The sequence below is a fragment of the Mytilus californianus genome, unplaced genomic scaffold (assembly GCF_021869535.1).
Source record: "Mytilus californianus isolate M0D057914Y unplaced genomic scaffold, xbMytCali1.0.p SCAF_4, whole genome shotgun sequence".
NCBI classification, from domain to species: Eukaryota; Metazoa; Mollusca; class Bivalvia; order Mytilida; family Mytilidae; genus Mytilus; species Mytilus californianus.
Window position 1 is genome coordinate 111,984,500 of NW_026262690.1, and position 20,234 is coordinate 112,004,733.

At 31.6% G+C, this 20,234-nt stretch overlaps 1 protein-coding gene across 1 annotated transcript in view; it reads left to right on the forward strand.

The window, feature by feature from the left end:
- LOC127739159 (dnaJ homolog subfamily C member 4-like) overlaps window positions 1–19,450 on the forward strand; it is a 97,824-nt gene extending 78,374 nt beyond the window's left edge. Inside the window, exon 6 of the mRNA XM_052250754.1 lies at window positions 19,369–19,450. Coding sequence (XP_052106714.1) covers window positions 19,369–19,444 — 76 coding nt within the window. The 3' untranslated portion in view covers window positions 19,445–19,450. The remainder of the gene's footprint in view (window positions 1–19,368) is intronic.
- Window positions 19,451–20,234: the final 784 nt, after the last annotated feature.

Sequence of the window (20,234 nt, forward strand, 5' to 3'; positions counted from 1 at the left end):
AACAATGATTGTTTTATATTCCGGTGAAAGGACGGTTGCCTAGCAACGGTTTTAATAAAATTATCGCTTATGACTTGTTTTATCTTTACAAATTAGCATAATTCCAAATAGAATTGTTTGTTAAAGAATAACTTCAAGTTACAGATGAAAAGTCACTTCAATTTCAGTTTACTAAATGCTAAGCAAAAACCTAGCAACAACCTAGCAACAAAAACACTGCTTAGCAACGATTAAAAAACTCTGAGGTATAAATATAGCACTGTTTGAAGATTTAGCTTCTATAAACGGGTTATAATTCTTAAATGATGTCTTCATTCTTTTTTCCTAAGTTCATATTGAGCATAGCAACACAAATGTTGCTTAGCAACAGCCAAAAATTATTCAATTCAAGACAACCACCAATAATAGGAATTTTATTGTAGAATTAAAATAAATGCAAATCAGATTATCGTATAAGAATAAGTAACAGTAAGAAATAAAAGTAAAGTATTAAATTTTGGTTAATGTTTATCAACAAGATAGCAACCAAAATAGTGCTTAGCAACAGTCAAATAATTGGTTCTTTTTGTTTTCTTAGGCAATTGGCATAGAGAATTTTTATTCATATATGGAGTACACTATAACATAAATATATTAATCTATATTTTTTTAAAGAAAGTTTTTCTTGAGCAAAGCAACATAAACGTAAAAAATCTAAGCAACTGCCATACATGTTCAAATTAAAAACAGCTAGAAATGTCATATTATTCTACAAATATACATGAATACAAATCAGATTGTTTAGATCCGAATAAGAAAACAAGTAAAAAGAAGTCAATTCAAATGTTGTTTACGGAGTAAAGTTGACTATCAACAACATGGCAACATAAATTGTGATGAGGATCGGTTCAAAAAGGCTTTTTGTTATTTGAAGATGAATTTTGCAATCTTTGAAAACTTAGCCTTCACATACAGTGTTACATATTAATGTAATGTAATATCTTAATCATTCTTATTCTTTTTTTAACCCCCTTGATATAGCAGCAATCAATCAACTTTATCCTTTATGAAGTACATATAGGGCATAATGACTCATATGTTGCTAACAACAATATGTTAAAATTAAAGACGGCTACACATGAATTTGTCATTTTACGCACAAAATAGCATAAATAAAAAATAGATTGACAAATAACACACACTTAGAAATGAACAGTCGGTCAAATATTAACACTTCACTAATGAGAACAGAAAATTATATACAAATTACATGTATAAGCACCAAAGTCATTTTACTGACATACAGCTAAAGCATATTCAGCAGAGAAAGTTGTCATATCGACATGATTTTTCTTTTAATTTGAAATAATTATATTAATTATAATCATAGTGTCACTGTGTTAATGTTTTATGTACGAACTCCAGAACGTTAATTAAAAGAAAAAATTTTGTTTGAATCAGATTTCATTCTTACAATCCCTCATATAAGCTTTGATGATAATCACCAATTTTATAAACATTCTGCCTTCACATACACACTATTTGATATAGACATTAAACGTAAACTTTTTTCTTTCACATAAATAAATTTTATGATTCCATCCACATGAGTTAGTAATGGTTATTTACATAAACGACATTTACAAATTACATTAAACAAGCTTTATAATGACACTTATATTCGTAGATACTAGTCCAAGTTATTCATGTTATAAGTATTATGAGCATTGACTGTATCATTTTCATAATGATTACAATAAAAAACATGAAGCGGTTAAAAATGCTATTGAAAATTCAGCATCTGATCAATAAGTTTCTGTGTTTGTAAACAAATAAGTTCTTATGAAATAGAAATTGCATAAGTTGGAAATATTGATGATGATGATAATGATTGATTTGTGTTTAACATGCATTGGGAAATATTTCAACCATTTGGAGCCCAATATTCAAATTGCTTTTAACGTATTTGTTATAAACCTTTCGGAATTTTGGTTCCTCAATGCTCTTTAACTTCACACTTCATTTGGACTTTTTTTCTTTTTTCAATCTGATGGGTTTTTTGTCTGGCATACGAAAATTTTATCCTGGTATCTATGATGAGTTTTTGCTCTCACACGGCAACATGTAACACTAACTGGACACAGATTACTTAGTATATAGTATGCTACAGGATCATGTTTAATGAGCTTTCTACCTTTTTCAATCATTATGACAGATTATTTTGCATGTTTTGTATGTAGTTTGCAACGGCATCCTTTTAACAACCTTTCCACCACTTTTTAAATTTAATTATCTAATCTTTCTACTATTAGAGTCTAGTTTGTCTACCAAGTCGGAAAGGTGTTGTAGGTTAACTTAGTACTTCTATTTTTCTTTTTCTATTATTGTTTTAATAAGTGCAAAAATATATTTGGGGATTTTTACTATTTACTTCCAAATTGACATAAAGAGTTTGATTTATAAATAGCTCTTTATTAAACAAATTCTGAAGGTTTATCTGAATATTAGAAAAACTTATTAACTGGAAAATATTTCACTCCTTTCCAAGGGACATCACTCTGTATCCATGTACTAAAACGCTGTAGTCTGCACTGCTGTAGATTGTTTTGTCTAGTTTTAATTACACGTACAGGTATCATCTTAAAGATAGGTATATTTTTTGGTAAAATGCTTTATATCTATTAGTACGTGATATCATGATTAATTGTGAAACCCGGAAAAATCTCGTAACTGGGCCGTTTCATTTGACGTATTACATTTTTGTATATGGACTTTGTTTGTTTGTTCAACTGAAAATATGAGCGCCAACGTAGACCATCATGATATTTCATAAAATGAAAGATATATAAGAGTATAATTGACGGTTGAAAATTATAGGATAGTCTACGTTGGCGCTGATGTAGAATTTCGTCCACAAACATGACTAAATTGTAGATATTTGACACTTTTCGGCGTTCATAGCATTTTCAAGGTCTCGGTTTGCACAGATATGAGCACATAATATAACACAATAAGGTGCTACGTGGACGAGCAGATACTACAGATCATTTTACATACAAAATGAGTTTCAACTTCAAAGTTTCTAAATTCTGGAAAAGGGGGACAAAAAATGTCCTTTATCATACCTTGGTCCTTTCGTGTCTGTAAAAGAAATACTGCATTACTTTCAAATGTATTTATTTATATTAATAAAGAAGTTTTTGATATACATCAGATGCCACGATTACCTATTTGTTATTGCAAAGTCAACGAGAAAAGATATGAATGACAAACAAAGAACTGTTATTTATTATTGAATATGCAACCGTTTTCCTTCTAACCATTCAACTGAAATGTAATAACATAATTTAATAACAAATAGGTAAACTCTTATCTGGCAATCGATGGTCCAATAACGAATGAGAAACAATAGCCATCTTTACATCACATCTACTGATAAACTTAGAAAGCACAAATATCGATTTCTTTTTCAAGACTTACTTGTCAAGGTTTCCAAAAGATAATAAATTTCTAAAATGCGAATTAATTTCTGAAAGTGATAATAAGATGTTTATCAGGACAAAATATTTAGTGCATTTAACTTCCAATTAAGTAATGAATAAACAAACTATGATGTTGTGCTTACGTAGTTTATTTATGTATTAACTTTCTTTAGAAAACTTGATATAAAATCATTGTTACCTCATTCTCCACAAAACCTCTTTCTACATTATTAACATCAATTTTATCAGCAACCAAAGCCGGGCTTCAAAGTTATTGTGAAACTGCCTATTCTAGAGTCGACATGAATCACATGTGAATACTAAAACATTCCTAAGATCTTTTAGAGTACATACAATCTAAGACTCTTCAGCTTGAACTAGTAATAAAACATTTGAATTTTCAACACTTTACACAAATATTCCCAATTCAAAACTAAAAGACAAACTGAAAGAGTTGGTCCTGTTTTGTTTTATAAAAATGACCAACGTAGATACAAGTTTCTTATCTTAGGGAGGGATAAATCCTACTTTGTAAAATGTCACTTTGATTCAAACAGAAAATTCTCTGAAACTGACATTATCAACATGCTTGATTTTTTGATTGACAACTTATTTGTTACGTTTGAAAAACGTGTTTTTCAACAAACAATCGGCATTCCTATGGGAACAAACTGTGCCCCTCTTCCTGTCGACTTGTTCCTTTATTCATATGAGGTTGACTTCATACAGGAACTTCTTAGGAAGAAAGTTCGCAGTATCCTTTAACTTTACTTTCCGCTATATAGATGATGTTCTCTCACTAAATGATTCAAAATTTGGTGACTATGTTGACTACGCATCTATTCCTTTGACCTTGAGATAAAGGATACAACAGATAAAGTTAAATCTGCCTCATATCTTGACTTACATCTAGAAAATTGACAATGAGGGTCGGTTATAAACAAAACTTTACAAAAAAGAGATGATTTCAGCTTCCCAATTGTGAACGTTCCATTTTTATGTAGTAACATTCCAACAGCGCCCTCATAGGTAGTATATATCTCCCGGTGATACGATATTCCAGTGCTTGTTTTCCCTATCATGATTTCCTCGATAAAGGGTTGCTGCTCACAAGAAAGCTTTTCAACCAAGAGTTCCAAGTGATGAAGTTGAAATCATCCCTTCGTAAATTTTACGGACGACATCATGAGTTGGTTGACCGTTATGGAATATCCGTTTTACAGATGACAGCGGATATGTTCCAAATGTCGTAACTACAATCCCGTGCCCTTTTCCCCGAATTAGACTTATTACCGGGTTTGTACTAACATAAGCAACACGACGGGTGCCACATGTTATTAGGATCTGTTTATCCTTCCGGAGCACCTGAGATCACCCCCAGTTTTTGGTGGGATTCCTGTTGCTTAGTCTTTAGTTTTCTATGTTGTGTTTTGTGTACTATTGTTAGTCTGTTTGTCTTTTTCTTTTTTTAGCCATGGCGTTGTCAGTTTATTTTCGACTTATGAGTTTGAATGTCCCTTTGGTATTTTTCGCCTCTCTTTTTCATTCTTATTGTGAGTGAATTAGCAATCAGATAACAAATGACACATTAGAAAAGCAACGCTAACATCATACAAAAGGCAATGATAAGGTATTAATTTTATGACAGAATAGTATAAGCAATTACAACCTTAACTATGAAACATCCTCAGAAAAAATGAATCCAGCAACTGCATACTTATTAAAACATGAAAAACCGCTCCACTGTTTACAACATTATAATGTCAAAACAATTGGAAAGTTCTCGATTTTTTTCAAGATCAAGAAATAAAAGAAATACAAACAAAAAGGTTATTGGAAACAGGTTAAAGATGATCACTGTAAACACTGTAAACACTGTAGATTAACTACACTCTATGTTGAAAAGGATTCCTTTTAAGATTTAAATTAACAGATGGCAAAAGGTTTAATACACAACATACACTGGGTGCATTCAATATAAACAAATTACACTTTTCCTGTCAAAATAAATTTTCTATTTCAAATATTTAATGATTAGAGAGAAGATTAATATCTATTACTTTTAAATAAATTGATTACATTGCATTTCTTGTCTATCATTGGTCACCAATAGATAAGAGATAAAAAATATAAAAATAAACAGATGTGGTATGATTTCCAACGAGACAACTATCCAACAACGTTCAAATGATGTGGATATAAGCAATTAAAGGCAACCGTACGGTCTACAATAATGAGAAAATCCCATACTGTGTAGTCTGTTATAAAAGGCCCCGACATGAAAAATATGAAACCATTCAAATAAGAAAACTAACGACCTTATTTATAACAAAATAAATTACGAAAAAAACAAATATGACAGATATGAACCACAGACAACCACTGAATAACAGGCTCCTGACTTGGGACAGGTACATAAAGAATGTGGCGGGGTTAAACATGCAAGTATATTTTAAAAACAATATGTAATGGAATTATTTCTACGATATTTTCTTTATTATTTCGATTATACACACTGTATCCGAGTTTAACAATTAATATTGTAAGGCTTAAACTGGTTTTCTTTTCGATGAAAAGGTTGTGAAGAAGACGAACTATTAATAACAAATCACATGGAGATGTTCCGAATAGAAATAGTATTCCGTGACCTTTGAACATATTCAATAAGGACTCAAAGAAATAATGTGTAGCCATTTCGAACTAATATGGTGGATTGGAAATTCTCTATGAACAAGAGGATTTTTCATTGTAAAGTCAATTTTCATGTTTTAGAAATTTATTAAAAACATAAAGACCTTCAAAAACAAAAGTATAATGCATTCCAATAGGAAGGGGTTAACTGTTATTGGTTTTATTCAAACTGAATGACTGATAAATGAGTTCGCTCTAAAATTGATAAGTGCAGTCTGATAACATGCTAGATAGGTATTTTCATTATATACAATAGCCTGAATTTTACTTATCTGAAAGAAGCATACAATAAAAATACAACGAAAAAAATGAATATAACCCTTTGAGATTGCAATTCTGTAAATATAGACAATGCAATTTCCCATAGGAACTCCCTTTGCGGCTAAAACTGTGCTACTTTTACTACGAAGTTTCGTGAAAAATTATAACCCAGATCGGAAAGTTGATATGCACTACTATTTTATTCAAAGGTCAAAATATAGGGCTGTGCGGCATATTTTCATTTATATGCCCCCAACCTCTTAGAGTTTAATCTTATACTAAAATTCTATACTACCCCAACCTCCACTTTTGGACCTCCTAAGAATTAAATTTTAGGCGCTACAATGTTTTTCTATACTGGTAACAATCCCAAGTTATGTCTCTATGAGATGAAACACAGTGATAATATCTGGGAACAAGTACGTTAACAAATTAACATATCTATGAATATTATATATCTCCCCAAAAGAGGCGTAGCTTGTGAAACAGCTGTATTTACAAAATGCAAGCTATACTAACTTTATTCAAATAGAAAACTCTTGAAATACACTTTTTCTCACAACAATACTTATTTATCAGAATTATAGCCTGAAAGAAATCACTGCATATACTGTAACTTTTGTTTTACAGTACATTTTATACCCCTACCCTTGTTTCAATTTATTAAAGAATGCGAAAACAAGACTTTAATTATTGTCAGCTTACCCTATGTGCATGTTTTGTGACATGAAATGTCTAGAACCTGTCTGAAACTATTCTTTTAACAAATTAAAAGCATTTCAGAATACTATAAATGTAAAGTTTAGTAGTTAAGCATTCCAACATTCAAGATTTTATAAAGTATCTAATCCTGCCTTTGTCTCCAGTCCACATCTTGCTGTATGCCTATTTGTCAATTAAAGTTAACAATTTCTACCTCAAATGGTTAGTGTAGAATTGTTGTCACAACAATAGCATCTCTAACCATATATCTAACTTAATTTAGTTAATATATGAACTAGAAGTGTTTAAACAAAGCCATATTTTCAAAAGTTGTATGTATAAAGTTACCAGTCTAATGTATGACTTCACTAAAAGTTGTATAGACCTGACTGTTAACATCTGTGTTTTGCACAATTTCAAAGCACAGTTATTGTTTTCTATACAAAAGACCTTTAAAATAATAAAATCATAGCATTTACAGGTTAAATTATCTGATTTGTGACCCAGTATTTTACAAAGTATTTACAAAGTGCAACCTTGAGACATCGCAAGATACTGGGGTCACTTACCGTAACACGATAACGCTGTTTAATTTTTTAGTAACGTTGAGAATAGATTTAGATTTTTCTGGAGAACATTTGTTTACGTTTCTTTCTCTTAACAAAGATTCTATTATTTGAATTTTGATGAGTTTTTTCAACAGATGCAGCAGGTATAATGGCATTTTTACTTGTTAAAATATAAAAATAAGGAGATGAGGTATGATTGCAAATCAGACACCTATCCACCAAAGTTCAAGTGAAGTGAATGTAAGCAATTATAGGCAATTGTACGGCCTTCAGCAATGAGAAAAAAGTTTGCATTTATGGCAAACTCGTCGGTAAACACGGAAACTAACCGATTGACACTCGGGATTTCAACGATGGAGCTGCTACTCCTATTTGTTCATCTTCAGGATCAGCTTCATAGCTTACCGGCCTTCCCATCGTATGAATACGAATTATGCAAACTTTGAATTGATTTAAGCACACTCCGCGGTTGTTTCGACACAAACATCACATGTAAAACATGAAAATGGTCTTAAGTGGAGTGATTGTTTTAATTTTCTTGAACTAAAGAAGAGTTTTGTAAGTCATATTGACACCAGTGCTTTATGTATACTGGCATAATAGTATTCACGTGTCTTGACGTTCAAAACGTTAAAAATGAGCACGGGGGCATTGGATTGGACACAACTGTTGATAGATATCTTTTTTATTCTGTAGCGCACTATCAACATACATGTACCAATACTTACTTGAGCATTTGTACCTTTCAAATTTGAATCATAAATCTTGTTGAATGCAAGTTTTCTGGCACTCAGAGTATACATGTAATGCATCAACGTACCATTTGTGTGAAGGGGACAATTCTTTGAACATCTATATATTTTTCATTCAAATTTCGTTACACGAATTTCGTTGGAATTTTCAAAGTGAGAAAAAGTGCAGTAAATGTACATTGTTGTAGTATAAAAACATCATACTTGCGATAATTTTAGGAATAGCAATTTTATCTTTAAATCTGATATAACGTTTAGTTTCACAACATTAACTGATACGGGACACACTTCATCATGTTCATGTGTCATCTGATTCCCATATTTTTCGACTTAAACCACTTTTGAAGGAAAAGCGAACATTGCGTTATAAAGGTGTTATGACGTCCATGAACGGGGAAAGAAAATAAAAAATTTTGCAGAAAAATATAATCCACTACACTCGTTTTATGTCGAACAATATCATGCAAAATATTACGCGGGACAGGACACAAATTGAAATTTTTCGAGCTTTCATATGACTTTTATTTCTCATTTATTTAACATTGCACTGCATAATGCCTGTAATATTTGAAAAAAGAATAAAGAGATAGAATAAATTAAGCTTTCTATCGATATATCGCATGTAAGAAGTAAATTTTTATATTGATACTGAAATATGTTTTAGAATACTTAGAGCACGTTTTTTTTTAAGTAACACCAGTATCTTGCGACGTCTCTTTATAAATTGTGTGGTTTCGACGCGTGTTTGTTTTATCGTCATCAAAACTAAATAATTGAAAGCGAAAAAGATGAAGAATGTTCAAGAACTTAAACGTGTGGAGAGCAATATGACCAAAAACTTTGACCTAGACAGTTGGAATCTTAGTTTCTGTATACTTTCTAAACTTGTAAACGGACAATTTAAGAAAGGTTATATCATGTCATACCATACCAAAGCATTGAATACAGAAATAATGATAAGTTCGGAGACTAATAGTCCACCAGCAGCGGTATCGATAAACAAACTCATCATAGATTTAAGGATTAAAATTTTGTACGTCCCAGTATTATAAAAATGATGAAAATAACACCTCATGAATTTAAAAAGAAGACGGGATTTGTGGTTACGACATTGGAACATATCCGTTGTTTTTATGGAACAAAGCAGGACCAATTCTGTCTATTTGTCCTTTAGTTTAATATGGAGAATACTCGTATAAAGTGTAGAAAAGTCAAATGTTTTAATACTTTTGCAAGAGGAAATATATATATAGTTTTAGATTGTATGTACTCCCTTAGTTATTTAGCCGTAAAAGTCAGCAACATATAATACACTGTAGCCTACAGTTGTTGATGTTCGTAAAGGGCATATTAAAAGTAGGATGATGACAAGAACATATATCCTACAGGCTGATAGACATAAATGTAGCAGATATTATATGGCACCAACAGCATTACCAAGAATCAGAAGATCTTCCAAATATCTAACTGCAATCCCATCGTTCAAGGATACCAGAAAGAGAAGTTTTTGCCAATGCAGTACTACATAACTAAGTATATTGTAGAAGTAAAATGGAAAGATTTTCATAAGCAGAAATAAAAATACAACCCTCATACTAGCACGACTAGACTGTACTAAATGTGTTCATTACAAGCAAGATCGAAATAGGGGACTTAAACAAGGATAATGTGTTATAGAATACCAGACAGAATTTAAACCAACTGGCTGCTGACACTCATTACATTTCTTCTGATAGATTTTTTCTAACTATGAATAGTGTGTATCCATAATCATGATAATTTATTGTTTCAAGACTTTTACCAATTTTACCTCCAAAAGAGGGGTTGTCCTATATAGATAAGGGCAACAGTAGTATACCGCTGTGAAAAGTCATAAATCGATTGATAGAAAACAAACTAATACCGAGGGAAACACATCATATATAAGAGGAAAACAATGGAACAACAGAAACACTAAAGTGCAACAAAAACAAACGCCAACATACATAGAAACGAACTATCCGATAACAATTGCCATATTCCTGACTTGGTACAGGAAGTTCATACAAAGAAAAGAAGGTTATATAAGATCAAATGGGCATACATAATTTGAAAAGGAGATAATTGTTTTGTATTCAGATTGAGCTATATTCACGAAAGTAATTTTAGCACGAATTGCAGATATTAAACCACCTTATAAACATAAATATATGTTATTCCATGTTTGCATACTAATGATACATAATTAGATAGGACGATAAAAAAATAAGTCAGCAATAAAACAAATATAGTAGTGTTTGGTGTCTTTTTAATGTTTTCTGTTATGACTATAAAAAACCGTTAGATAAAGTGTTACTGTGTCGAAAATATACAGCTACAATTTAACAGTGTATACAAAGTGCTAATCCAGATGGTTTATTTACACTGTGATGCGCGATTATTACTATTGTAGAATAAAGGAGGATGGGGAAAATTGCGTTTGATTACTCTTTGAAAGTACAAAATAATTTATTTCAATGTATATTCTAAAACAATTTCATAAGAATATTACTTTTCAATATACAATTTTATCTTACCTTGTATAGATTTATGAGGATATGATTGGTTAAAGCACTACACGTGGTGACTATATATATTTGATATAGGGTGTCCTAAAAAATATGGGGTTAGTTACCATACCCCGGTATAGGTTTAGTTACCATATGGGGTTAGTAAAGGAGTTACTTCCCTTTCAAAACAAAAAAAGATGGCGACGAAAAAGACGCAGAAGCGTTTTGCAAGCACAACAGACGAGGAGATCACAGATAAACGCCTGAAGATAAATTTGGACAATACTTTAATAGACTACAAAAGATGTGCAAATATTCTTCGTGATTATTTGAATGAGAGAAAACAGAACTGTGCTTTTGAAACTTTTAATTGTGTGCGCCTGAACGAATCACTCTCACATTTTTATGCAGATCTACGTACACCCGACGGTAAACGGTATAAAGCATCCTCTCTAGAGTCCATAAGACATGGATTAAACAGGTACCTAAAATATCCACATAACAATAAAACGTTTGATATAGTGAAAGATACTGAATTTAATGATAGCAACACCAACTTTAGAGCTGTGCTGGCTGAAGTCAAACGTTTAGGCCTCGGTGATATTGAACACCATGCAGTTATTGACAAAGTTGACCGTTTCGCCAGACACACCTACAGGACTCGCAAATAAAGTGCAGTTTGATATTAGACTCTACTTTTGTAGAAGGGTCAAGAAAACATGCATACCATGACCAAAACAACATTTTCTGTTAAAACAGACAGTAAAACAGACAGTAAGACAGGCTCTGAATATGTAATCAAGACCATAGACGAGCTTACCAAAAATCACAGAGAATCTGACAAGGAATTCGTTTCAGGAGTTATTCCAGATTCACCAGGTGAGTTTTCAATTAAAAAAAAAGGGGGGTATAAAATTTTACTGGTCCTGTATTAAATATCTTTACACACGTTGTATAAAATCTTACTGAGCGTGTATTAAAAATCTTGTAAACATCATGTATAAAATCTTACTGACCATGTACATCATGTATATAATCTTACTGACTGTGTTTTAAAACACCTGTTCTCACCATCATGACCATGACTAAAATCTTACTGACCGTGTTTAAAAAATCTTGTACACACTATGTATAAAATCTTCTTGATCTAGTATTAAAAATCTTGTACACACCATGAATAAAACTTTACTGACCGTGTGTTAAAAGTCTTGAACACACCATGTATATCTTACTGACCGTGTATTAAAAATCTTGTACATACCATGTATAAGATCTTACTGACCATGTATTAAAAATCTTGTACACACCATGTATTAAATCTTACTGACCATGTATTGAACATTTTGTACATACCATGTATAAAATCTTACTGACCATGTATTAAAACTCTTGTTCACACCATGTATTAAATCTTACCGACCATGTATTCAAAAAATTGTACATAGCATGTATCAAATCTTACTGGCCGTGTATTAAAAATCTTCTACACTCCTTGTATTAAGTATTACTGATGTGTATTGAAAATCTTGTACACACCATGTATAACATCTTACTGACCATATATTATTAGTTAATAATTCATTTTTATTTTTGGTTCAGTGTACTGTCCTGTTGCCTCTTACCAAAAGTATATTTGTCATTTAAATCCAGAATGTGATAGATTATGGCAGAAACTATTGGATAGCTTTGAAGTGGAATGTGATGTTTGGTATGCTAATATGCCAATTGGAGAAAAGAAACTAGGTGTGTTTATGTCAGACCTCAGTAAGAAGTGTAAGTTATCCCTGTCGTATAAAAAACACTCAATACGTGCAACTGAAGCAACTGTGTTAACGAAAAATATGTACGGATCTGCTTAAATTATGGCTGTAACAGGACACAAATGAGTACAATATCTTACAACATATCAGAGAGTTGATACGAATGACAAAATAAGGATGGGTAAAACAATTTCAGAAAATCTTGTGAAATATCCTGTTGTAAAGCAAAAGGCCTTACCCTCTACGGCTTCACTTGCCTTACCCTTTACAGATAGGGCAAACATTCCTACTGGAACTGTAATTCAGGATCTTGTTCCAGTAAATAATAACAAAAAACAAGTCATACATGTAGTTCATGACAATAGTACAAGTAGGGAAGGATTTATGGACTATTTACAAGATATCGAGCTTAATGATATTTTGGGAGATTTTTATGGTAACTCACATGGACCAATTCAAACCAAAGAACCCAATATGCAGTCAAGAAATCAGATATTTTATGGAAATGTTACAGTAATGCCTAACCTAACAATAAACAAATAAAGTAGCAAAGATGTACATCATTGTACATTGGCAGATATTACAGTTGTCAGCTGCAGACTGTTTATTTTACATATTGTTTTGAAATGAATACATACATTCTTCATCATTTTCTTGTTATTCACAAACAGATGTGTTACAGATACTGACTATTTTATTATTGATTATTGAAATTATTATTTAAATTTGAGATATCAAGGTTCTGTGATATATATTAAATTGTTATATTTGATATTTGTTTTTAATATAAGACCACATCATATCCCCAGGAGGTATGATAAATTTGTTACACAGTGTGCTAGCGACCTAATTTTAAGAAAAAATGACTGTTGATCTATAAGGCAAAGGCAATTTGTCAAAAAACAATACATTCATCAATAAAAAAGTAAGCATCTAATGTTGGAACGATCGTAATTGTATCTATTTATCATCAACTTTTATCATTATTGAAAAAAAATCTATAATTTTCGAAAAGCTGATTTTTATAAAAGAGGGACGAAAGATACCAGAGGGACATTCAAACTCATAGATCGAAAACAAACTAACAACGCCATGGCCAAAAATAAAAAGACAAACAGACAAATAATAGTACAGATGACACAACATAGAAAACTAAAGTCTAAGCAACACGAACCCCACCAAAAACTAGGGGTGTTCTCAGGTGCTCCGGAAGGGTAAGCAGATCCTGCTCCTCATGTGGCACCCGTCGTATTGCTTATGTTATTACAAACCACGTAAATAGTGTAATTCGGTAGGTCACATTCGTGAAAAGGGAAGGGCATTGTAGTTACGATATAAGGCACATATCCGATATGATCTGTGAAACGGTTATTCCATAACGGTCAACCAACTCGTGATGGCGTCCGTAAAATTTACGAAGGGATGATTTCAACTTCACCATTTGGAACTCTTGGTTTAATAGCTTCCTTGTTAGCAGCAATCCTCTATCAAGGAAATCATGATAGGAAATACAAGCCCGGGAATATCGTATCAATTGGGAGATATATACTCTGTATGCAGGCGCTGCTGGAATGTTGCTACATAGAAATGGAAAGTTCACAATTGGGAAGCTTAAATCATCTCTTTTGTCGTAAAGTTTTGTTTTCAACCGACCCTCATTGTCAATTTCTAGATGTAAGTCAAGATATGAGGCAGACTTAACTGTATCTGTAGTATCCTTTATCTCTAGTTCGATGGGATAGATTCGTTCAACATAGTCACCAAATTTTTTTATTATTTAGTGAGAGAACATCATCTATATAGCGGAACGTAAAGTTAAAGAATATTGCTAGCTTCTTATCTTTCTTCCTAAGAAGTTCCTGTATGAAGTCAGCCTCATAATAATAAAGAAACAAGTCGGCAAGAAGAGGGGCACAATAAGTTCCCATTGGAATTCCGACAGTCTGTTGAAAAACACGTCATCTAAACAAATATGTTGTCAATCAAGAAATCAAGCATCTTGATAATGTCAGTTTCAGTGAATTTTTTGTTTGAATCAGAGTGATTCTTTACAAAGTAGGATTTATCCCTCCCCAAGACTAGATACTTGTATCTACGTTCGCCATTCTTTTTAATGAAACTAAGTAATACCAACTCTTTCAATTTGTCTTTTAGTTTGGAATGGGGAATACTTGTGTAAAGTATAGAAAATTGTATAACATTGCGTGCTTTTCAAATGGAGGAAGTTGAGATATATAGGTATTAACTTTTATCTGAAGCAGACAGAACCCCGTTTTTGAACAATTCATACTATTTTTCCTCACAATACTATCTTAGTGCTAGCCTAATAAAGTTGAATATTTTTGCTAAAATCAAAAATTAAAGTTTTTTTGCTTTGCAAATATATTTTCTATTTAGGCTATTACAATTAATAACACAATCCGGTTATAATAACCCTTGTGGGTGACTGGTCCCAACTTACTGAAGGGCTGTATATCCAGATTCCCATTCATTTTTGCAATTTGAGATATTTGGTATCTATCAAAATGATATCTCTAAAAAACATTTAATCAAATAAAAGTCATATTAGCCACCGTCTTTGTTTTAATTTTTTGTTAAGCTCTATTCGGTTTTGGTTTATTCTTTTGATTTAAGGATGCACTTTTATTTTATTATTTTTCTATTGCCCCATCGTCAAATTGATGCAACCGGAATTAAGTAAAAGGTGGATTGTGTTTCGATATGTTTGATAATACTAGTTGTTCTGGTTGACGGGTCCCTTATTTGTTGACGGTCAGTCAAACTGAAATGTCTTATAAGGTCACGACCACACTCACTACACCCAGAACATGCAATGAAACAATGAAGATTCCCAGAAGCTCATGTGATATTTACTTTTAAGAGAAAATATTAAACAAGAATATATGTTTGCTATACAGTAATACTAATACATCCCCTGTTATGGACTACCACTATAACGATGCATAACTGTTAAACAATTCCTTTTTGGTATCAAAGGATATCTTTACGTACAGATGTTTTGGAGTGATGTGTGAAGATTTTTAAGGACAGTGTTATATGTTTGGATTTATTTAAGATGTAAACTATAATTTCATTAAAGATTCCAAACACTTTCCTTGATATTGTATTTGTGTGAGATTTAGAAGGCTTTATACAATGTATGTATAATAAAGACTGTAACGTCTTACATACATCATCTAAGCCATCTAAAAAAATTATTCTACATTAAATATTCATAGGGATAATTATTTATAATTACACAAAACTTTAACTTCTTTTAAATACTATAATGATATTTTCTTGCATGTTTTTTTTTCAACAGCTTTTAATGTTAACGATGTAATTGCTAGGAATCGTGAAAATATTTTTCTTTTGTTTAGTGAACACAGTAAAGTAAATGATTTACTTTATTTTTTTTTGGATATTTTATTTTCATAAATTTGGTTTATTGTAGAGGTTACTATGATTACACCTATTTACCACATGTTATTGTAATAAAAAAACAGTCTGTAAATGAAAACTTAGTTTTGACCTCAAAATATGTTGATTCTTTATATTGTCTGGATGCTGCCTAATTTACATGATCATACTCTAAGTAGGCTCGTTTAAATTTCCTAACTTGCAATGCACAGGAAGATACATTGTCCATGTTTACAATATTAGTCCATTTTTTATTACAAATTGTGCAGAGGGCATTTCAATTAATATGAATCACGAAGAAGACACACATAATAATAGTAAAAGTTACATAAAACATAGTACAAGCCTTAAAAATTCTTATTGATTTTAAATTACTTAAACAAAAAATCCACATCAAATATACAACCAATAGGAGGAAGAAAGAGCCAGCTGTATGAGGAGGAATAACTCTTGTTTTAATCATAAAAAAAAACAAACCTGCATATCTACATGTAACAATGATATGCTAACCATATTCATAGATATACAATAACCGGGGCTGGAACCTGTACTTTCACCTCCACTTCTACGACAACACCGCCTAGTATTGCGCAGTCGCCTTATCCCTCCTCTAAATACAGCTAATAAAAATAAGCTTTCGTTTCGGGAGGTGTTACCTTCTCTTTAAAAAAAAAGACAACTAATCGCATTATACAAATTATGTTTTAACTCTATGGTATTGTCGTAAATGTTGGTGTATTCACTTATTCAGCCAGTGCTAATGGTTTTAAAATGTAAAATTTTTCTGTGTCATACTTTGTTTATTTGCATGATAGAATGCAACATTACTTGCACAGTTTCTTCCATACAATATGAAGATGTGCACCTGCTTATTATTGTGTTGATTAGAGTAACTTTTAGGGTATACAATACCAAAACACGGACTAAATATTTTTGCTTATATTATTTTTAGATTGCTGTAGATACAAGTCTACCTTTGAAAGCTCACGTATGTTTCTACATAAGGAAATGCCTGTACCAAATCAGGAATATGACAGTTGTTTTCCATTCGTTTGATGTGTTTGAGCTTTTGATTTTGCCATTTGATAAGGGACTTTCCGTTTTGAATTTTCCTTGGAGTTCGGAATTTTTGTTATTTTACTTTTTAGTAATATGAGTTGACTGATTTTATGGATTTTTCTTAGTTCCAATACATTACACAAAATATATAGAATATTGCAGGTTTAAATATGTTTGTTTGCGACCAACCCTCCCGTACACCTGATAGAAAACAGACTTATGAAAATTATTTAGCTGGTGGACAGAGGTCTATAAAGATGAAAATGAAAGAGAACGATACTGAGTAAATGGTAGACGTCAGTAATTCTATTTGTTGACTTTCGTATTTATATTGCTTATAAATCTTCACCACCTTTGTTCCATTTCCATTGTTTTCAATGTTTTTAACCAAATTCAAATAATTATTATTGAATTAGAAGTGTGATTATAATGTTTTACTTTAAATCCTTGTTCTCTATATAATACTAGTGTATCAAGTGTTTTTTGCTAATACTGTATTAGTCTGGCTGCTAAAAGATCAGTCCTCTAAACAGAACCCAGTACTTCTGTACTGGCATGATTTTATATGTATATCTCCGTCATTGCAGTTTAACTTATAACCATTAATAATAAAGTTAGTCCAAAATCACTAGTATTTAAACACGGGATGAACACACAGGAATATTTCCTGGAAGATATACTATCATAAAATAGAAGTTCCTTTATATCATTAGTTCCTAATGGAAGAAATATTCTATAATATTTTCCCACTGTAAAGTTTCTAGGGGAACACATGTATGTTGACAGTACAACCAGAGAACATGGCACTCCTACACATACGTTTTATATATTTGTATAATGTTAAAAAAGAATTCTGTTACTCAGGAATTTAACATTGTAATAAATATTATTTTAAAGGATTCATTTGATGTGTAAACTTAGCCGACTCAGTCACAAACTAGATAAATTCTTGAAGGATTTTTTTTTAAATTGTGAGTAAAAAACAGAGTTTACAGATCAATACACTCTGTAAAGATAATCTTCATTACTTATAATTCCATTGAAATGCACAGAAAGTTATGCCCTAATCAAGTATGTCGTGGAAACTTACATAACTGTTTCGCCTGTGATGCCATGCATGTAAAAACCTTTTTTGTTGTAATGACACTCACCAATGAAATAAAACTTATCATAATAACATTGGAATTATAAAATGTAAGCAGGATTTCTTTAAAACCTATTTTGTTTATTTTTTCAGGTATACACACGGTGCACCATCTCCAATGGATATACGTCGGTTCCGATCTTAGTCACAGAAAATATCAACCGAACAATTATTCAGATAGTCTTCTCATATCGGAAGATTTTTCTTGGTCTTATGCTGTTGTTTGGTTTCAGTTTTAACTTTGTAATAGGGGTGTAGGTATAATTGCAGTTGGTAGAAATCAATTTAAATGTGAGGTAAACATTAACGAAACAGCTACTACAAAATACTAGTTTATCAAAGTAGAACTTAGATTTTAGAATTTGCTGATTTCTATATCAGTATTCTAAGTTATTGCACATTTTTATATCAAAAGATTAAGTACTTTGATGTTGCTTTGAGGGGGATGATACACTTTTGGGATGTGAGGTGGGTGGGGGGGAAGGAGTATAAAAAGATGGTACATGTAGGGTGTAAAATAAAGTGGGGTTGTGGGGTATATTGGGAGTAAAAAAGTGTGATGTAGGTAGAAAGAAGGAAAAAAGTGGGAATTGGGAAGAAATACAAAAAAAAAAACAGGATTATAAAAATGATAAAAGGCTTAGGGGTGACTAAAATGCGACAATTCAAAAGAGAATACAAACGCTCATATTCATACTACAACATAAATGTTAAACAATTATAACAAATAGTAACCCATGTCAACCACTGAATAACAGACTCCTGGCTATGAACAAGCATTAGAAAAACGTGGCTGCACTAAAAATGTTTGTGTGTTTAACCCTACCCTTATCTGAGAATGTGGTGTAAAATCACAATATCGGGAACAAAATGTAAGGAATAGCAAAATTTGAATACATATATATTTATGACAAGTACATTTGCTATATTAGCCATCTTCCTAAACAATTTACAAAGTTATGATTTTAAACAGTATTTTTAAGATTGAATTTTAACTGGATCCTGTTTTAATTTTTTTCAGATATAATAAAACACAGGAAATAGAAGTACACAGGGGAAATAAATCCATTACAAATGAAAGTAAAGGGAAAAGCTGACAGTGACTTAAATAGGTACTGTTATGACACACCTCTGTATTGTATTGTTTAGACTTGATAAGTGGCATTTAGACTCTCTTCTTTTACCTGAAAGATAAAAATTATTTACAGAAATTATAAAGAAACTAAGGTTTCAAATCCCTCAGGCAAAGTTGGCCTTAGAAGGATTTGGCTATTATTTTAGGTCCTTTTTGATTATATAGCTCTTTAACTGTTTCGGTTTTATACATCCTTGGCTTTCAAATATTCGGTTTTGAGCGTTCCTGATGACCGTAAATCCAGAAAAGCGCTTCGGACGCATAAAATTTATAATGTGATGTTTTCATTTTTTATAGAACATTTTGGGTAATTTTCTGTGAGTATATTTTAATGTATATTACAGTTACGAATCATGTTCAGATTACACTTTATTCATTTTAAAGGAATGGTTCTTGGTGATAAAGTTGGCCATTTCCTAGTCAGTGTAACATTATTTGGTTGACAGTTATAGAATATCAGTCGCACAGATAACCATTCATATGTTCAATTTTGCTTTTCAAAATCCTTTCATCCTGGTTCACATTTATGAATTCATATTGAATAGGACTTGCCAAATGACCTTTACCTGTCGTTGGCATAACAATCAGTGAATCTAGTGTCACGGGAACTGCAGAGTCTTGTACAACTAATTTCTCCCTTCCTCTTTTTAAATTTTAAATTGTTCGTTCAGTCAGTCTCAAAGTAGAGAAAATGCTTGAACCTAAAAAAATATCATTTTGAGTCATGAAGTTACAGTAAAATTCAGGATATC